This window comes from Cydia splendana, chromosome 12 (assembly GCF_910591565.1).
Source record: "Cydia splendana chromosome 12, ilCydSple1.2, whole genome shotgun sequence".
Classification (NCBI taxonomy): domain Eukaryota; kingdom Metazoa; phylum Arthropoda; class Insecta; order Lepidoptera; family Tortricidae; genus Cydia; species Cydia splendana.
In genome coordinates this window covers 5,675,653-5,694,381 of record NC_085971.1, presented here as the reverse complement: position 1 = coordinate 5,694,381, position 18,729 = coordinate 5,675,653, and the positions used below count along the sequence as shown (strand labels likewise).

The 18,729-nt window shown below is 39.0% G+C and overlaps 1 protein-coding gene across 1 annotated transcript in view; it reads left to right on the top strand.

The window, feature by feature from the left end:
- The window catches only part of LOC134795385 (cohesin subunit SA-1), a 42,102-nt gene that overhangs the window by 2,705 nt on the left and 20,668 nt on the right, over window positions 1-18,729 (top strand). Inside the window, exons 3-12 of the mRNA XM_063767219.1 lie at window positions 379-583; window positions 1,010-1,137; window positions 1,375-1,472; window positions 2,296-2,419; window positions 6,599-6,777; window positions 8,131-8,353; window positions 8,857-9,040; window positions 10,234-10,454; window positions 10,750-10,968; window positions 11,493-11,651. Coding sequence (XP_063623289.1) covers window positions 379-583; window positions 1,010-1,137; window positions 1,375-1,472; window positions 2,296-2,419; window positions 6,599-6,777; window positions 8,131-8,353; window positions 8,857-9,040; window positions 10,234-10,454; window positions 10,750-10,968; window positions 11,493-11,651 — 1,740 coding nt within the window. The remainder of the gene's footprint in view (window positions 1-378; window positions 584-1,009; window positions 1,138-1,374; window positions 1,473-2,295; window positions 2,420-6,598; window positions 6,778-8,130; window positions 8,354-8,856; window positions 9,041-10,233; window positions 10,455-10,749; window positions 10,969-11,492; window positions 11,652-18,729) is intronic.

The window sequence follows — 18,729 nt, the reverse complement described above, 5'->3', positions numbered from 1 at the left end:
CAGAAGTGAAGAGAAGAAAATGGATTAATTTAATGTTTTTGTACAGTCTACAACAGCGGTCGGCAACCTTTTAGCAGCCAAGGGCCACATTAGTAATTAACGATGCGGGCCGCACTTTGTTAATATGCATGACTTTACCAGTCATTGTCGTTGGACAATATTACATACAAAATAGCCAGGGGGGCTTGCGGGCCGCAAGTGAGAGCTTTGCAGGCCGCCTGTTGTTGACTGCTAGTCTACAACATACCTGCATATGGTTATATAGGACTAAAAATACAAAAAGTTCCTAGTTCTGTATACAAAGTATTAAACCTTAAGCTAATAATATGTTATGTAACTACAGGTTTGTTATTTACTAATTCAACAATTTTTGTCCAGGAAAGTGGAGAATATCCCCTAATTATGTCAGGACAGACTTGGAAGAAGTTCCGGGCAAATTTCTGCGAGTTCATCCAGACACTGGTGAAGATGTGCCAATACTCCATCATCTATGACCAGTATCTCATGGATAACATCATCTCCTTGCTCACTGGCTTGTCTGATTCACAAGTCAGAGCGTTCAGACACACTGCTACACTTGCAGGTTAGTTTGATGATTTTTTTCCTAAACAAATAAACGAGCTTGTGTAATCTGTACTTTGAAAAATACTTAAATATGTAAGGTCAGGCTTTTAAGTTTTGCATTAGGAAAAGGAGGACTTTCTCTTGTCATAGCATAATCTGACTGCTTGTAAAGTTTTCTACATATACCTAACTGGTTCCAAAGGTTTTCTGCATACAGAAAAGTATCAATGTTGCCTTTAGGGTTCCCCCACATGTCGACGCAAAATCGACAAAATCCGATAGGAAAAATCCTTGTCTGCACAATAAGAGCCAAAAAGTCATCGTTCGGCTCGGCTTTTCCTATCGGCTTTCGTCGAATGCGAGTCACAAGCTAGATTTTTCAGGTTGGTCTAATTAAGAGAGTGTTATAAAGTAAAAAGAACCTTAATCATGAATATTGTTACAGTGATGAAGCTAATGACGGCACTTGTGGACGTGGCTTTACTAACATCTGTGAACTGCGACAACTGCTTACGCCAGTACGAGGCGGAGCGGCTCAAGGCGCGAGATAAGCGTGCGAGCGAGAGGCTTGAGGTTAGTGTCGCTTTTTATCTTCTTTTGATTGTTGTTTCTTTCATTTAAATACTGAAATGAGCGAAACAGATCAGCAGTTTCCCAAAACCCTCAAAATTTTTAGTACAGTTATGAAGACACGACAGGATGAATGGGAGACCTTTATCCAGTAGTACCTAGAAAAGTGACTTTTGTCTCTTGGCTGTAGCCGCTGTAGGTACATAAACTGCAAAATTATTATTTATTGTTGTTTTTTAGGTGCTTGTGGCAAAGCGACAGGAGTTAGAAGAAAACATGGAGGAGATCAAAAACATGCTGTCCTACATGTTCAAGTCCGTGTTCGTGCATCGATACAGGTAACATACTATTTTGTTATTTTCACAAAAGTTTCATTCATCCTTTCTGTCGTAGCATCATGTTGCGGTGAAAGAGGGTGCAGCCGGAAATAAACTGCCTTTTCATAAACGCGTAATGGGTATAGTGTGAATCAAGCGATCTGAGCTAGTTTACTCAAAGAGTCTCAAGAATACAATACCATTGAGTGGTAAACCACAAATTAGGATAATCCCCTCGTAGTAAAAGCAGATTATAACCGCCTTGAAATGTTAGTATAGATTAACGACTCTATTTCTTTAAACAATAGACTACAAAATACACTAACTAAATAATGGCTAACCCAACTTTTTTTGCATTTAACAACCATCGACACCTGTCGTGACTAAGGTGCATATGACTATCCAAAAGATTGAATATGATAATATATTTTTAGACCATTTTAACCCCATTCAACAAGAAATAAGGTTTAGAATTCAATATACATGCAATGTACTTCTAACTTATTTTGTAAGTAAATTGGTTGGTGCCTACGAGAACAAAAGCAGATAATAGGATTGTAATAGAACAATGCCATTGTTAGTACAGGTAAGTGAACAAGCTCAGTTGAAAGAATTTTATCTATATTACAAATGGATGTCTGTTAACTGTTTCTAACAAAAATAGTCAAAAAATACTAGAAGCTCACCTTGTATAGAAATAAAGCAATTTTTACGCACAAGTTACGTCTATAAAGAGTGCCATGGCATAAGATTTATGACGCATTTTTGAGAGAACCGAATGAACTACGATTTCTGTACTTTTAATTTTATTCCAAGTTATAATATAACAAAAATATTATTGCAGAGACACGCTGCCGGACATCAGAGCCATCACGATGGCTGAGATAGGCATCTGGATGGAGAAATTCCCAGCGCATTTCCTTGACGATCTCTATCTCAAGTACATTGGGTGGACTTTGCATGACAAGGTATGTCCATTACTGACATCAAAGTTAAGTTAAAATGTCCAGTGAGAAAACATTGCAAGTTAAGATATTGGTACGTATCAAAACGAGATTATTGCCAGGAAAATATGACTAAATTTGCTTATTATCTCAGCAAACTTAATTTTGACGAAATATATTTAGCGCCTACCGCAAACGATTCATTTAATCATTTCTTGGAAATTTATAAACTTTTTTATGATCTTTGTTTCCCTATATTACAAGTAAAAATTTACACAACAAAAAAGCCGAAATGGATCTCACGAGGAATAAAACTATGCTGCAGAAATAAGAGGAAAATGCTTTGGACATATAGGTCAACTAAAAATGAAACACACAAAACTAAATACAAAACTTACTCTAAAAAGCTAAAACAAATTATTCAACAAACTAAGAAGTGTCAAAACAATTACGAAATCTTAGCGGCCAAAAACAAATCTAAAGCAACCTGGAAAATTATAAACAACTCTAAGACTTACTTCCCAAAGGAAAATATTGCAGCCATTATAGCGGATGGCCAAAAGGTTTTTGATGCAAAAATAATAACTGAAAAATTTAACGAGTTTTTTGCAGATCAGGTTAAAGATAACCCTAATAAATCAGTTAAAACAACTTTATCGCGAACCTATAATAAACATAATTCCATATTCATGCAACCAACAGACGCAAATGAATTTTTTAACATAATTAATAACCTTAAAAACACAACAAGTACAGGCTATGATAACATCACAACTAGTGTAGTTAAATCAACAGCTTACATAATCTCTCCATTATTAAGTTTCATACTCAATAGGTGTATAGAAGAAGGAACTTTCCCTGACAATTTAAAAGTAACTATCATTAAACCACTCTTCAAAAAAGGCGACAAATTAGACATGAATTCTTATCGACCTATTGCTTTGTTGACAATATTTTCCAAAATTTTCGAAAAGGCAATATATGACCGACTATATAAATACTTAGAATTTAATAATATTTTATGTGATGAACAAAAAGGATTCAGGAAAAACTTATCAATAAACATGGCCATATATGACTTTTTACATAAAATATACACTAGAATGGATGATAGTCTCCCAGTCTATGCTGTTTTCATAGATATGACCAAGGCGTTTGATTATGTTGACCACAAGATACTACTAGACAAACTATATTTATACGGTGTAAGAGGCAATGTACACAATCTGATTAAATCTTACCTTTCTGGTCGTACTCAACAGACAAATATAACAAGAATATCACCTCAAACCAAAACTGAATCAGACTTTCTTTCTGATAAAAAATTAGTTACATATGGAGTGCCACAGGGTAGTATTTTAGGTCCCCTACTTTTTCTTGTGTACATAAATGACCTCCCAGGAGCTATCATACATCCAACAGTTTTGTATGCAGATGACTGTACGGTTGTGCTTACACACAAAAATCAAATAACTAGCAGCCTAGAATCAATAGTACAATGGCTAAATAAAAATAACTTAAAAATAAATTTACAAAAAACTACAATAATGAGTTTTAGCCAAAGAAAAACTGAGGATAGCACTGCTGTAGCTTTTAATGATACCTATATTGCTAGCACACATGTTACCAAATTCTTAGGACTATACATAGATGACAAAATGAATTGGACGACTCACACTGACAATCTCTGTAAAAAACTTATGACATATTCGTATACCTTATATATGCTAAGTAAAGTCGTAAATCGCACTGCTGTTATGTCTGCTTATCACGGCTACATATCTTCTGCTTTAAGATACGGAATTATCTTCTGGGGGAACTCTAGCCAAGCCAATGATGTTTTCAAAGCACAAAAACGGTGCGTAAGATCGATCTGTAAGTTGAGGTACAATGCCAGCTGCAAACCATATTTTAAGCAACTTCACTTACTAACCGTGCCCGATTTATATATTCTGGAGACTACAATGTTCGTCAAAAAAAATCTACATCTTTTTAAAAATGTTGTAAGTGCACGACATTGTGATAAACTTTACCCAGTTCCTGGCAAATCAGCTCTTTTCCAGAAGAGTATTTTTGCAATGGCGCCGAAAATCTATAATGGTTTGCCAAAATCACTGAGGTTGGTAGATGACGAGATAGTTTTTAAGAATCTATTGGTTAAGTTTTTGAATGAGCACTGTTTTTACTCAATGACTGAATTTTTCAATATTAAGCAATGACTTGTATAATTTCAATTATTTGACATATTTAACAATTACATCCTTTTAAAATAAATTATTTCTCTTGACATTTGATGTATTCCGTTAACCTTTTTCTTGCTAGCTTTTAAATTGACCACAAATAACTTAACCATAGATGATCATAGACATAGCCGTATTTTCGTTTTAGTTTTGGTTTGACATGTTCTAATTTCAATTTTAAGTTATTTGTATATCTGTAAATATGTTTTTGTAAATATTTGTAAATATGTCTTATATTTTCTGATTTGCATGCCTTCTGGCTAAATGCGCTGATACCCACATTCTATTGTATATGACAACATCTAATATGTACGTGCATTTTTAGGCAAATAAAATTTTGAATTTGAATTTGAAAAAAAAAAGTCATCAGGATTTATGTAGTATAGGTATTGCAATCGCACTATAGTGAGAGGCCACGCATTCAACAGAACGTCGGGTAATAGACATGAAACTCGGCGCCTTTTTTTTATTATGTTCCATAAATTTCCTTTCGAGTCTCGCGGACGTTATATCGCATCGGCAGGAAAGTTACGTTAAGAGTCCCACGGACATCGCACACACGATTTCATACAAAATGTTTGAAAAGTTGCCCCTGAGACGGAGGTTTTTAGCATTGTGGCTTGGAAACGAATGGTTAATGCATACATCATTTGTTCCATTACTGCCTATAACTAAAACTGAATTACATTGGTCTATGTCAGGGTTTCTTAAAGTGGGGTCCACGGACCCCTCAGGGCTCCGTAACATGTATATCAAGGGTCCGCAGTGGGTCAGTTACCTACTGTAAACAGGTACTTATAAGGAAATCTTGTAGTAAAGTTAACGAAACTTAATATTATAATAAAAGTAAATTTAAAAAAAATATGTACACCGTGTTTTTTTTGATTTCCGTTAATTTCAAGGGTGCATTCCTGAGCTTAAATCAAGTAACTTTCTCGAAGACACCGATATTCTAATTAAGTCCATTTCGGAGATAATCCATAATTTATTTTTTTCCTATAAGGCCTCTACAAGCGTGTACACTTGCCTTAGGGCCGGCTTACATATTGATTAGTGTTTAGAATGAGTTCATACATTTGCTACTAAACTTAAGTACAATCTCGGTCGATTGATGTACGAAATGACATTGATATGTCACAGATTTCAATTGTTTGGTTGAGTTAAATGTAATGCCCGTGTTACAACAACGCTATATGCTACATTTAATTACTTTTTAAACGAAAAAAAAAACAAAAAAGAAAACAAAAACAATTTTTTTTTTTGAAAATTAACTATGCCATTTAGTTCTTATAAACGTACTTAACTATACCTCGAAGTTAACGGAATTCAATAAAAACACGGTGTATATTATTTTCCGAAAATATTTTTTGACGGGGGTCCGTGGAATTGTTTAAATTGTGTAAATGGTCCGTGACTGCAAAAAGTTTAAGAAACCCTGGCCCCAATTTCACCACGGTGACAGGGGCGACAATTGTAAAATCACTGTTGCTGACGTCACAGGCATCCATGGGCTACGGTTACCACTTACCATCGGGCGGGCCGTATTCCTGTTTGCCACCATCATTGTATTATTTAAAAAAACTTTATTATATCGGAAAAAAACAGATATTTCTTTTGCGAAGTTTCTGACAATTGTCAAGATTAGAAGAATTGTAGGTAATTCTTGACAGGTAATGAGTGATATGTCGGAATTTCGTGACAATTGTAGTGTTTCTTGTGACAATTGTCATAAACTTAGCAAGAGAAATATCTGTTTTTTTCCGATATAATAAAGTTTTTTTTAATAAAACAATGATGGTGGCAAACAGGAATACGGTCCGCCCGATGGTAAGCGGTAACCGTAGCCCATGGATGCCTGTGACGTCAGCAATAGTGATGTTTTACAATTGTCGCACCTGTCACCGTGGTGAAATTGGAGCCAGGTCTATGTCGTTTATTTTGTTGTTTTTTTTTTGTATTGTAGGTGGGCGAAGTCCGTCTCCGCTGCCTCCAAGCGCTACAGCCCCTGTACGAGTGTGAAGAACTCAAGGGCAAGCTGGAGCTCTTCACGAGCAAGTTCAAAGACCGCATCGTCGCTATGTCGCTAGACAAAGAAACAGACGTGGCCGTGCACGCCGTGCGACTTGTTATAGCCATTCTCAAGTTAGTTTTTTGATTTTATTTTCTATAAATTTTATATGATAAATATTTTACTATCTGTTTCATCCTTATTTTAGCATTTTCCCGTTCACATCGTAAATGAGCCCGGATTGTTGTGTTACGATTTTTTTGTTACAAAAACGACTGCCAATCTTCCTTAAGAACTTAAAAGGCTCAAGCCTCCTGAAGGCTTCTGATTTTGCAAAACAACTTTTGTCATAGATAGATAGATAGACAAGTGAAACTATCGCCATCTAAACACTTCCAAAGCATGGAGATGGCAGTTCTTGACAATTTCGTAGGTTTTTTGGGTGGCTAGGTGCGTTAAAACCTGGAGAACGTGTCCGATCCGCGCTGTAAATGCGCCTGTTTGCGTTAGACTTGCTAATATAGCGTGTATTACAATTAGAGATGCCCCGAATAGTGAATTTGGCCGAATACCGAATATTCGGCCCCTCTCGGCCGAATACCGAATATTCGGCGTGACATGCGAACACTTTGAGTCGCAATTATTATGAAAACTGTTCGCACAACATTTGCTAGGATATATTTTTATGTTGAACAGAATTAATGAATTTAGTTAGAGTCAATCAAATCAGACCCATGATAAAAAAATATATATTTTGTAAAACACTGATTTAAACTTTCACGATTATTAAACATTATCAAACTGCACAACGGGACTTAATCGCGTATTTAAGTTTTAAGATTTACCTCCGACGTTTCGAGGACGGCGTTGTCCCCGTGGTCTCGGAGAAGACTGGCTCAAGTTGACATCAACATCTTCTAGCCGCGCGAGTTTTTCGAACTACCCGCACTTGGTCTTGTTTATCAGTTTGAACGTTTTGCGCACTGATAAACAAGACCAAGTGCGGGTAGTTCGAAAAACTCGCGCGGCTAGAAGATGTTGATGTCAACTTGAGCCAGTCTTCTCCGAGACCACGGGGACAACGCCGTCCTCGAAACGTCGGAGGTAAATCTTAAAACTTAAATACGCGATTAAGTCCCGTTGTGCAGTTTGATATATATTTTGTAATCAACAAATGCTCAAAAACGTGCCTTCCTATTTAACTACTTACCAAGAATACATTTTAAATATTAAATATACCTAGTTTTTGGCAATTTTTTTGTGAAGTTTTTCTTTTTAGGTAGGTGCAACAGATATTCAGGATTCGGCCGAATAGTAGGCAACATTCGGCCGAATACCGAATAGTTCCCGAATATTCGTGGCATCTCTAATTACAACGGTTGCAGCAGCCGAGTGGTCCGCAAATGGCGCATACGCCAGATCTCAATCTACTAATCATCCGTGTGTATTTTAAAAATGACGGGGTAAACTTGGAGGTATATTCTCAGGATGCACCCGGACGTGCTGACCGACAAAGACTGCGAGAACGTGTACGAGCTGGTGTACTCATCGAACCGCGCGGTGGCGGCGGCGGCGGGCGAGTTCCTGAACGTGCGGCTGTTCCGCGCCGAGCCGCCGCCCGCCACGCCGCCGCGCTCGCGCCGCGGCAAGGAGCGCCTGCCTAATACGCCGCTTATAAGGGATTTGGTGCAGTTCTTTATAGAGTCGGAGGTGAGTAGCCGACGTAAGATGCATGCTGTTAACTTTTATGTCTTTTGTGGAGCGACACTGTGCAGTACGGTAACATTAGGTAACTAACTTAAAAATGAAGTGTAACTATTATACCTCTAGCTAGCTCAGCAGTCGGCAGCCTTTTAGCAGCCAAGGGCCACATAGTAGTTTAAGAAGTTGCCGCGGGCCGCACGTTAATATTTATGACTATCAGACATTGTCGTTTGTCAATATTACATACAAAATAGCCAGGGAGGCTCGCGGGCCGCCTGTTACCGGCCGCTGCTAGCTGATGAGAATTGTAAATAAAAAACTTGAAATCATTGTGGTTTGTAAAATCTTCTTTCGATAACCCTGAATATGACTTCATCGTCACATTCATCATTATAACCACTCATCCACCAACCACCAACCAATTGAGACAAGTCTCTTAAAAACTTGACTACCAGAATGATCTTAACATTATATTCCCAAGTATTTAAAAAGTGAATATTTTTGTTTAGTTACACGAGCACGGCGCATACCTAGTGGACTCGTTGATCGAGTCTAACCCAATGATGAAGGACTGGGAATGCATGACGGACTTACTGCTAGAGGAGCCCGGGCCCGGAGAAGAAGCACTTGATAACCGGCAAGAATCCTCACTCATAGAACTGATGGTTTGCTGTGTACGCCAGGCTGCTTCAGGTGAGTGTTGTAAAATAGTGAATTCACTATGTAGAAAGCTAAAATAATCATTGGCTATATACAAGTTCATAGACAGAGGGTAAAATTCACGAGCCGAGACGATTTATTTATTTATTTATACGTGCTAGCGCGGTGCGGCGAGGGAAAGACACGCTGGAACGCATTTAGAAACCATTTAGCTATCACTATTTAGAAACTATAACAGGTAATAGGCCTGATGACAAATTTTGAAAACCCTTTTAATATCGTCGGTACACTTGTATTAGTTCCGAAAAACACTATATTTCAGTTATACTCATAAGATTTAACATAGATAATTGCATTTTATTATAGCTACTTTAAACTTCGCGCGAAAACGCCTCGCATGCCATTTGTGACGTCATCATTTAGTTGGTGGTAGGGTGGTAGATATTGTTTACATACTTACAGTTACGAATTTCCCTTGAATCCGAATGATATTGTTAATTCAGCACCATATATTACGATTAGGGATGATAAATACATTACAAAAATTTATCACAATAACTCATTTTACACAAAACCTCTCACACGGTTGCAGTTTAAGATAAATTATTTAGATACATGTAAATTTTGAGTGAAAATCACCGAACGCCGGTTTTACTTTTTAATTTTTCATTTTTTCTAGTTACGACAGCCAACACGGCAATGATAGTTCCATTCAGCCAAATAATTAAAAAACTTTGTTGTTGAAATATAGTATTATTTAGCATTTTATTTAAATAATAACAAATAGATATCTACTTTATATCGTGTAATCATATTTTTTGGACGTAATAAATGTTTAGTGGCGAAATAACATTTTTTTTGCACCTTTCGAACTCTTTGGTGCCCACGCATAGATTTCGGTCAATGAGGTTGTCTATGTTGCTCTAAGAAATATGTTATGGGTTGATGACACATTCACACGCTGTTTATCTCAGGCGTAACGTAAACACTCATTTATGGGTGGTAGGAATACCACCTCTAGTATTTAATAGGTGAAAACCTATCAAATCTTTTTGTCCAATGTGTATTGCGTCTCACATTTTGCTTTAATGAGAGAGTGAGACGCACTGACATTGGACAAAGAAATTGGACAGGTGGAAACCACCCAAAGCAATAGCAGAAAATGTGATCAGTGTAAAGTTAGCTGCATTGTTTGCGTCGATTGCTGACTAGTTATCTATCTACAGGCGAGCCTCCAGTCGGCCGCGGGGCGGCACGCAAGCACGTCGCAGCGCCCAGCAAGGAACAAGCCAAGGCCGTGGCGGACGACCGCGCGCGCCTCACGCAGCACTTCATCGCCGTGCTGCCCGCGCTGCTCGACAAGTTCGGCGCCGACGCGGAGAAGCTGGCCAACTTGGTCGCTATCCCTATGCACTTTGAGCGGTCGCTCTACTGTACGGCTAGACAGGTGAGACCTAGAGGTTGTTAGAGGAACTCGATTTGTCAGGATCCTTGTTTTTTACTCCCTGGACTTTTAAAGACGGTTTTTGATGCCTTTCCGATTGGATCCATTGTAATCAATCTGATGGTGGAACTCTTCAAAATGTCTCGAAAAGAACCGTTGGAAATGGAACTGCTGACGAAGATGAAGATGAGAGAAGATGATACTCATCTCATGAGATGAGATAGAGGAGACGAGTCACTTCATACTCTCAACCGTAACCAATCCATAATCGCTCTAAATACTCTCATCTTGTCAACAGGAAACGGCGCTCCGCGAGCTGCTCGCGCGTCTTAAAGACATCGTCGGGGCTCAGACCGAGGCCGAAGTCCTAGAGACCGCCGGCCGCACCCTCGAGTACCTCTGCGAGGCCGAAGGCGCCGCGGCCAGGCAATGCGCTGTCGCCAGAGCGACCATCACGGACATGTGCGTCAACAGATACAAGGAGGCTATCGACGAGTATCGCTCGTTACAGCAAGGGGTGAGTTACGCTGCTGGTTACTGTTAGCAATTGTGTAACAATCCTCAGACATTCGTACAATCAGATCGAGGCCAAAGTCCTCAAAGTCAAAGTCCTCCGTACAAGGGCCCAAATCTGGATACAAACCAGCGTCTTCAGCATTGACGGCTTACGCCATATCCCCTAGGCCACCCGTCTTAATTATCTGCCTGAGAACATTTAACGAAGCCTCTCACGTAAAGTATAATGAAGCTATGTGGACACTTCCCTCCTGTCTAAATCATTTAGGGGTCCTTGGAGCCATTCGTTACATTGTTTAGTATGACATGTTTCAGTTTAACGCCTCCTTCGCGGATAAAGTTGCGAGCCGAGGCTATTCCCTATACTTGCTGCAAAACTAAGTTTTTAAGCGGCGAGTCAGGTCATAATGCCATCTCTTTCACTCTTGGTTAATCTGAACAAGGGTAAAGGAGATAGCATTATGATCTCAGTCGCTAGTTGGTATTGCGGCAAGTATGATAAAATAACAAGTAACCTCTTTGCAGGGTGAAGAGCCAGATGCGGACGAGACATTCAACGTAGTGAATTCACTCCGCAAGGTGTCAATCATGTACATGTGCCACGATCTGAACAACACCAACATTTGGGACTCCCTCTTCGAAGATCTACCTAAGTGTCTTAAGCCCAATGAGATGCCAGCGCAGGTTTGTAGTTTATATTTAAAGTTACAAGGTATTCAGGTGTCAAGGGATCGTGTAAATTTATGATTCTTGCATGGGATCGAAAACCTGCAAAGATTTTCGAGTGTTTTTTTCTGGTCTCAAATATTGAGAAACTCGATAGGAAATTGATTCATATCATGTTTTTAGGGTAAAATTATGCTTTGCCTTCTCATATTCCTTTTCAATGCAGCTGTGATTTTGGGTCTTTGCTTCAGCTGATATAGTTAAGTAGAAAAGTAAGATTTAAATAAATCATTTATTCAGGTTTTTCATGCGTTTAAATTTTTTTAAAGACAAATTATAAAATTATGATATCTTACCTCAGATAACCGTGGGAACTTTGTAACAGTTTACAGTTACTTTATTTTTAATTAGTCTTGCCAATATTGATGTATAATATTAGCTTTACGCCTATCTTTTAAACGTTGCGATCAAGTACATCGAAAACTAAACTTGTAAAAAATGTTCATTTTCGTTTTTTTTTTGACATGAAGGTTTGGTATGTTTTCTATGGAAATAGGTTAGTGTTGACTTTTTAAACCAATTTTCATTTTTGAGCCCTTGGTACCGTTTATTATCGAATGATCCGTAAGCAATATAAAGTAGTACATACCTAAATTAAATAGAAAGTCCATGCATTGTTCCTGATCAGCAAGGCAGTTTTCGTCAAGTGGACACAAAATACATTTACATACACTTATTGTACATCATTGTACACGTCAAGTCTGTGGGTTAGATATACTCAACGAGCTTACAATGCCTTGCGCATTCAATACAATAATGCATTTAGGATGCTGTTGAGACTGCCGCGTTTCTGCAGCGCATCGTCCATGTTCGCCGAGGCGCGCACAGACGGTTTCGATGCAGTGTGGCGCAAGAAAACGGCCTCACTGCTTGACAGAGTGCGCGGGAGTACTAACAGCGTTCTAAACATGATAGCTAATAAACTAGATTGTCCTCTGTTATGGGCAATGCGTGTCAGCGGACAATGTCACTTTTGTTTATAAATAAATTATTAAATATTTTATTAGGTTACTGTTGTTACTAACATAAATTATAAGCAATAACTAACAACTGTATGGATCATATGTTGTCGCTAATAAAGAAATTTTAATTTAATTTAATTTAAAAGGAAATCGGCTACAGGCTTCGTGAAATAAATTTGGTTATGATATGAATTATAATTTTCACTTTATATCTGCTGCTAGAAAATTGACACAGGAGTAGTGATGTGCCGTGGGAATTTCCCGGGAACAAGGAATATTCCCATATGGGAAATTCCTGGGATATTTCCCGGTGTTCCCGGGAATATTCCCCAAACAGGGGAATATTAAAACAGATTAAGTGTATTACAATTTTAATTAAAGCTACGACAAGTAACTGCGTTTAGTAAAATAAAGTAGCCAAAAACAGTAAAATACCAAGTGGCTTCCCAAAAAAAACTTGGAAAGTGGATTTGCATACAACATTCGACACTTTGGATGTTTAAAAAAAAATATATGGCATCACTTTAAGCCCCTGATGTACCTAAATGCGAAGTCAGATCATTTCGAAATTTTCTCCATACAAAACATACTTATTATTTTAAATCAACACGGTTTCTTACAACGTAGGTCTACTGTTTCAAATCTTGTGTTATTTAATGAATATGTATCTAAGGCAATGGATGACGGCTTTCAAGTTGACGTTGTCTACACAGACTACAGTAAGGCCTTCGATAAAATTAACCACCGCTTATTAATTTCTAAACTTGAAAATATAGGAATCAATGGAGATCTACTGAGATGGTTCACATCCTATATTGATAATAGATCTCAGGCCGTAGTTGTCAACAATTACATGTCAGGGTGGGTAACGGTTCCAAGTGGAGTCCCCCAGGGATCTTTACTGGGTCCGTTACTTTTTAATATCTTTATTAATGACATTGGGAACTGTTTCACTTACTCTAACCTACTCTGCTTTGCTGATGATATGAAAATTTTTATAAAAGTAAAGTATCACCATGATTCAAGTCTCTTACAGTCTGATTTGTTACGTCTAGATGAGTACTGCCTGGCTAATGGGCTTGACCTGAATCCTTCCAAATGTTTCTCAATGTAATTTTCGCGCAAATATAACCCAATTGTTACTTCTTACAGGCTTAAGGGTCAACTTCTTGTCAAAATACCCTTTATGAAGGATCTTGGAATCATCCAAGACTCCAAATTGCTTTATGATAAGCATATTGATAGTATAGTAAGCAGTGCATATAGGTCATTAGGCTTCATAATGCGTAATTCCACTCACTTTAAGCAAGCTAAAACATTGAAAGTGCTATATTGCTCATTAGTCAGAAGCAAGCTGGAGTACGCATCTCAAATATGGAATCCCTGCTATTCTACATATACTGAAAGAATAGAACGTATTCAACGTAAATTCATTAAATTTCTGTGTTTCAAAATTAAATCTCCTTATAGCTCCTCTAACTATCTATCTATTTGTAAAATACATCACTTTGTACCACTTCAAAAACGGCGGGAAATAGCTGACATAAGTTATTTACTTAGTATCACTACTGGTTTGGTGGATAGTCCTGAACTACTTTCCAATCTCTCTTTTAATACTCCCACTCGTTGTAAAAGGTATTATCCTCCTATTTCCATTAAATTTTCATCGTCCAAATACAGACGGAATAGTTTCTTGTCGCGTGCGAGTAGAGCTTTAAACAACCTGGCAAACCAATTAGATATAGATATATTTAATTGTAAGATACCTTTGGTTAAACATTATTTGACGCTAAAATGTTTTGATTGAGCATGTGTAATCAATCTTTGTTTGCTACTTTTCTATTGTATTTCTGATTGTAGGTGTTTTAAAATATTGTCATTTTTGGATTGTACTTAATATGTAGGTACTGTAAAAAACTTTATGTTGTGTGTTGCTGTGTCCGAGCGTTGACACTTTTCATTTAAGTAAACTTAAGAGCGCTCTTACAAGAAAAGTCGAAATAATGCAAAATTGATGATACTAGTCGACGAAATTCAGGACTTTGCGCTCATTATTAGAAACAATGAGTGCTTGTTCCAGTAAAAGCGTCTTCTTATCTTTATAAATATCGTTGTAAATATTAGAAAAAGGACTTATTAAATTAGTAATGATTTTTTTTCTGATGGTCGTTTCCGAAAAACCCCGTGAAGCACTGAATGGCGAGCTCTTATTTGGAAATGTTGAGAATTTTACTCTGCTAAACCTGGCTATTTTGTATTACTAATACCCTGTACTTTAGGCATATCAAACTATATTTTTCCTACATACCTTTGAGAAAGAGAAAATCAAAGTAAAACGACCTCGATTTTCTCTCCGAAACAAGTGTCAATTCCTACGAAAATCTACTTAATATCGAAGTCATTTTCATACTCAAGCAATCTGCAACGTTTGCTTATACTGTTGGTATACATTAGTGTTTATGAAATTCTACTATAATTTTTTGGCAATTTTTTGAAAACTACTCTATATTACCGATGACGCGCGCTGCGCCAGCTCAGTGCCGCGGCAGAGCTTGTAGAGGCAGGACGTGTGTCGGTCGGCTCCGCACATTTTCAACGGCGACGACGAGGTTTTTTATCATTGTGTGCGGCGGGCGCCGTGTAAAACGCTATACTGTGTGCGTGTAAACCGCAACGAGAGACTTTGATCCTAGCACTGTTTTTATAGTATTATAATTTATAATGGTACAGTTTAATAAACTACCGGACAGGATTAAAAATATTTTAAACGACCTGACATTCTATATGTATTTATTTGACTCAAGATAGTACTCAGGGTCTGATGATGGAGCCGGAAGGTGGTCACCAGTACCAATCAACCATGCAACTAAACCACTTCGTGTTTAGGCTCGTTTTATTCATCTCAACAAGATCTTTGACACAAGATAGTACTCAGGGTCTGATGATGGAGCCGGAAGGTGGTCACCGGTACCAATCAACCATGCAACTAAACCACTTCGTGTTTGGGCTCGTTTGATTCGGCTCAACAAGATCTTTGACTTAAGATAGTACTCAGGGTCTGATGATGGAGCCGGAAGGTGGTCACCAGTACCAATCAACAATGCAACTAAACCACTTCGTGTTTAGGCTCGTTTTATTCGTCTCAACAAGATCTTTGACTTAAGATAGTACTCAGGGTCTGATGATGGAGCCGGAAGGTGGTCACCGGTACCAATCAACCATGCAACTAAACCACTTCGTGTTTGGGCTCGTTTGATTCGTCTCAACAAGATCTTTGGCACAAGATAATACTCAGGGTCTGATGATGGAGCCGGAAGGTGGTCACCGGTACCAATCAACCATGCAACTAAACCACTTCGTGTTTAGGCTCGTTTGATTCATCTCAACAAGATCTTTGACACAATATAGTACTCAGGGTCTGATGATGGAGCCGGAAGGTGGTCACCGGTACCAATCAACCATGCAACTAAACCACTTCGTGTTTGGGCTCGTTTGATTCGGCTCAACAAGATCTTTGACTTAAGATAGTACTCAGGGTCTGATGATGGAGCCGGAAGGTGGTCACCAGTACCAATCAACAATGCAACTAAACCACTTCGTGTTTAGGCTCGTTTTATTCGTCTCAACAAGATCTTTGACTTAAGATAGTACTCAGGGTCTGATGATGGAGCCGGAAGGTGGTCACCGGTACCAATCAACCATGCAACTAAACCACTTCGTGTTTGGGCTCGTTTGATTCGTCTCAACAAGATCTTTGGCACAAGATAATACTCAGGGTCTGATGATGGAGCCGGAAGGTGGTCACCGGTACCAATCAACCATGCAACTAAACCACTTCGTGTTTAGGCTCGTTTGATTCATCTCAACAAGATCTTTGACACAATATAGTACTCAGGGTCTGATGATGGAGCCGGAAGGTGGTCACCGGTACCAATCAACCATGCAACTAAACCACTTCGTGTTTGGGCTCGTTTGATTCGGCTCAACAAGATCTTTGACTTAAGATAGTACTCAGGGTCTGATGATGGAGCCGGCAGGTGGTCACCGGTACCAATCAACCATGCCACTAAACCACTTCGTGTTTAGGCTCGTTTGATTCGTCTCAACAAGACCTTGGACACAAGATAGTACTCAGGATCTGATGATGGAGCTGGAAGGTGGCCACGGGTACCAGTCTACCATGTAACTGAACCACTTCGTGTTTGGGCTCGTTTGGTTTGTCGCAACAAGATCTTTGACACAAGGTAGTACTGAGGGTCTGATGATGGATCCGGAAGGTGGTGACCGGTACCAATCAACCATGCAACTAAACCACTTCGTGTTTGGCTTCGTTCGATTCGTCGCAACGAGATCTTTGACACAAGTTAGTACTCAGGGTCTGATGATGGAGCTGGACTGTGGCCACGGGTACCAGTCTACCATGTAACTGAACCACTTCGTGTTTGGGCTCGTTTGATTTGTCGCAACAAGATCTTTGACACAAGGTAGTACTGAGGGTCTGATGATGGATCCGGAAGGTGGTCACCGGTACCAATCAACCATGCAACTAAACCACTTCGTGTTTGGCTTCGTTCGATTCGTCGCAACAAGATCTTTGACACAAGTTAGTACTCAGGGTCTGATGATGGAGCTGGACTGTGGCCACGGGTACCAGTCTACCATGTAACTGAACCACTTCGTGTTTGGGCTCGTTTGATTCGTCGCAATAAGATGTTTGACATAAGATACTACTCAGGGTCTGATGATGGAGCTGATGATGATAGACAGGTACCCGTCGCCACCTTCGCGCTCCATCATCAGACCCTGAGTACTACCTTGTGTCAAAGATCTTGTTGAGATGAATAAAACGTGCCTAAACACGAAGTGGTTTAGTTGAATGGTTGATTGGTACCGGTGACCACCTTCCGGCTCCAACATCAGACCCTGAGTACTATCTTGTGTCAAAGATCTTGTTGAAACGAATAAAACGAGCCTAAACACGAAGTGGTTTAGTTGCATGGTTGATTGGTACCGGTGACCACCTTCCAGCTCCATCATCAGACTCTGAGTATCACCTAGTGTCAAAGATCTTGTTGAGACGAATCAAACGATCCTAAACACGATGTGGTTTAGTTGCATGGTTGATTGGTAATGGTACCTTCCAGCTCCATCATCAGACCCTGAGTACTGTCTTGTGTCAAAGATCTTGTTGAGACGAATCAAACGAGCCCAAACACGAAGTTGTTTAGTTACATGATAGACTGGTACCCGTGGCCACCTTCCAGCTCCATCATCAGACCCTGTGTATCTTCAGTGTCAAAGATCTTGTTGAGACGAATCAAACGAGCCTAATCATGTTACTACATGGTTGATTGGTATCCGTGACCACCTTAATCATCATCAGATCCTCAGTACCAGTTCGTTTTTAAACCCTCGTTGATACAAACTTTACAACCTATAGGTACCAAATGCAATGACGAAACATGTAAATAAGCGAGTAGGTACCTATAATTTCTTTCGAGTAATATACGTACGAGTACGAGTAACATAAGTACGAGTATGGGGCTATTCATAAATTACGTCGTTTCAAATGGGAGGAGTGGGGGGGGGGGGTCTGGACATCGGATGATGGTAACATGACGTAGGAGGAAACAGATTCATCCGAAGCTTGATTTTTGGATGATTTGAGGGGTGGGGGGGTCAAAAATCGTCAAAAATAGATGACGTAATTTATGAACAGCCCCTATGTACATTTGCGCTGCATTTAGTATTTTCGTACTTACCAAATAACAGTTTTAGAACTTTAAAAGTTAAGTACAGTTAGTGTTGTTATGGTTGATTTCAATATGCTTCGCGAAGGATCAAGAATGTTTAATCCATCATTGTAGTGCGAGTGTGGTAGAAGGGATCGGCATACTGAGCTCGCACGGCCTGCCGCAGCGCGTAAAATACCTAAACTCGCTCAACGCCGAAATGTAATAGCGCTCTTAAATGTAATAATCTGTAGCTACATGTGTGATCCTGTAATTGGCTTTCCATCTCTTATTAATTTGGCATACTCTGTATAGATAGCTGTTGGATCTCCATAATAACAA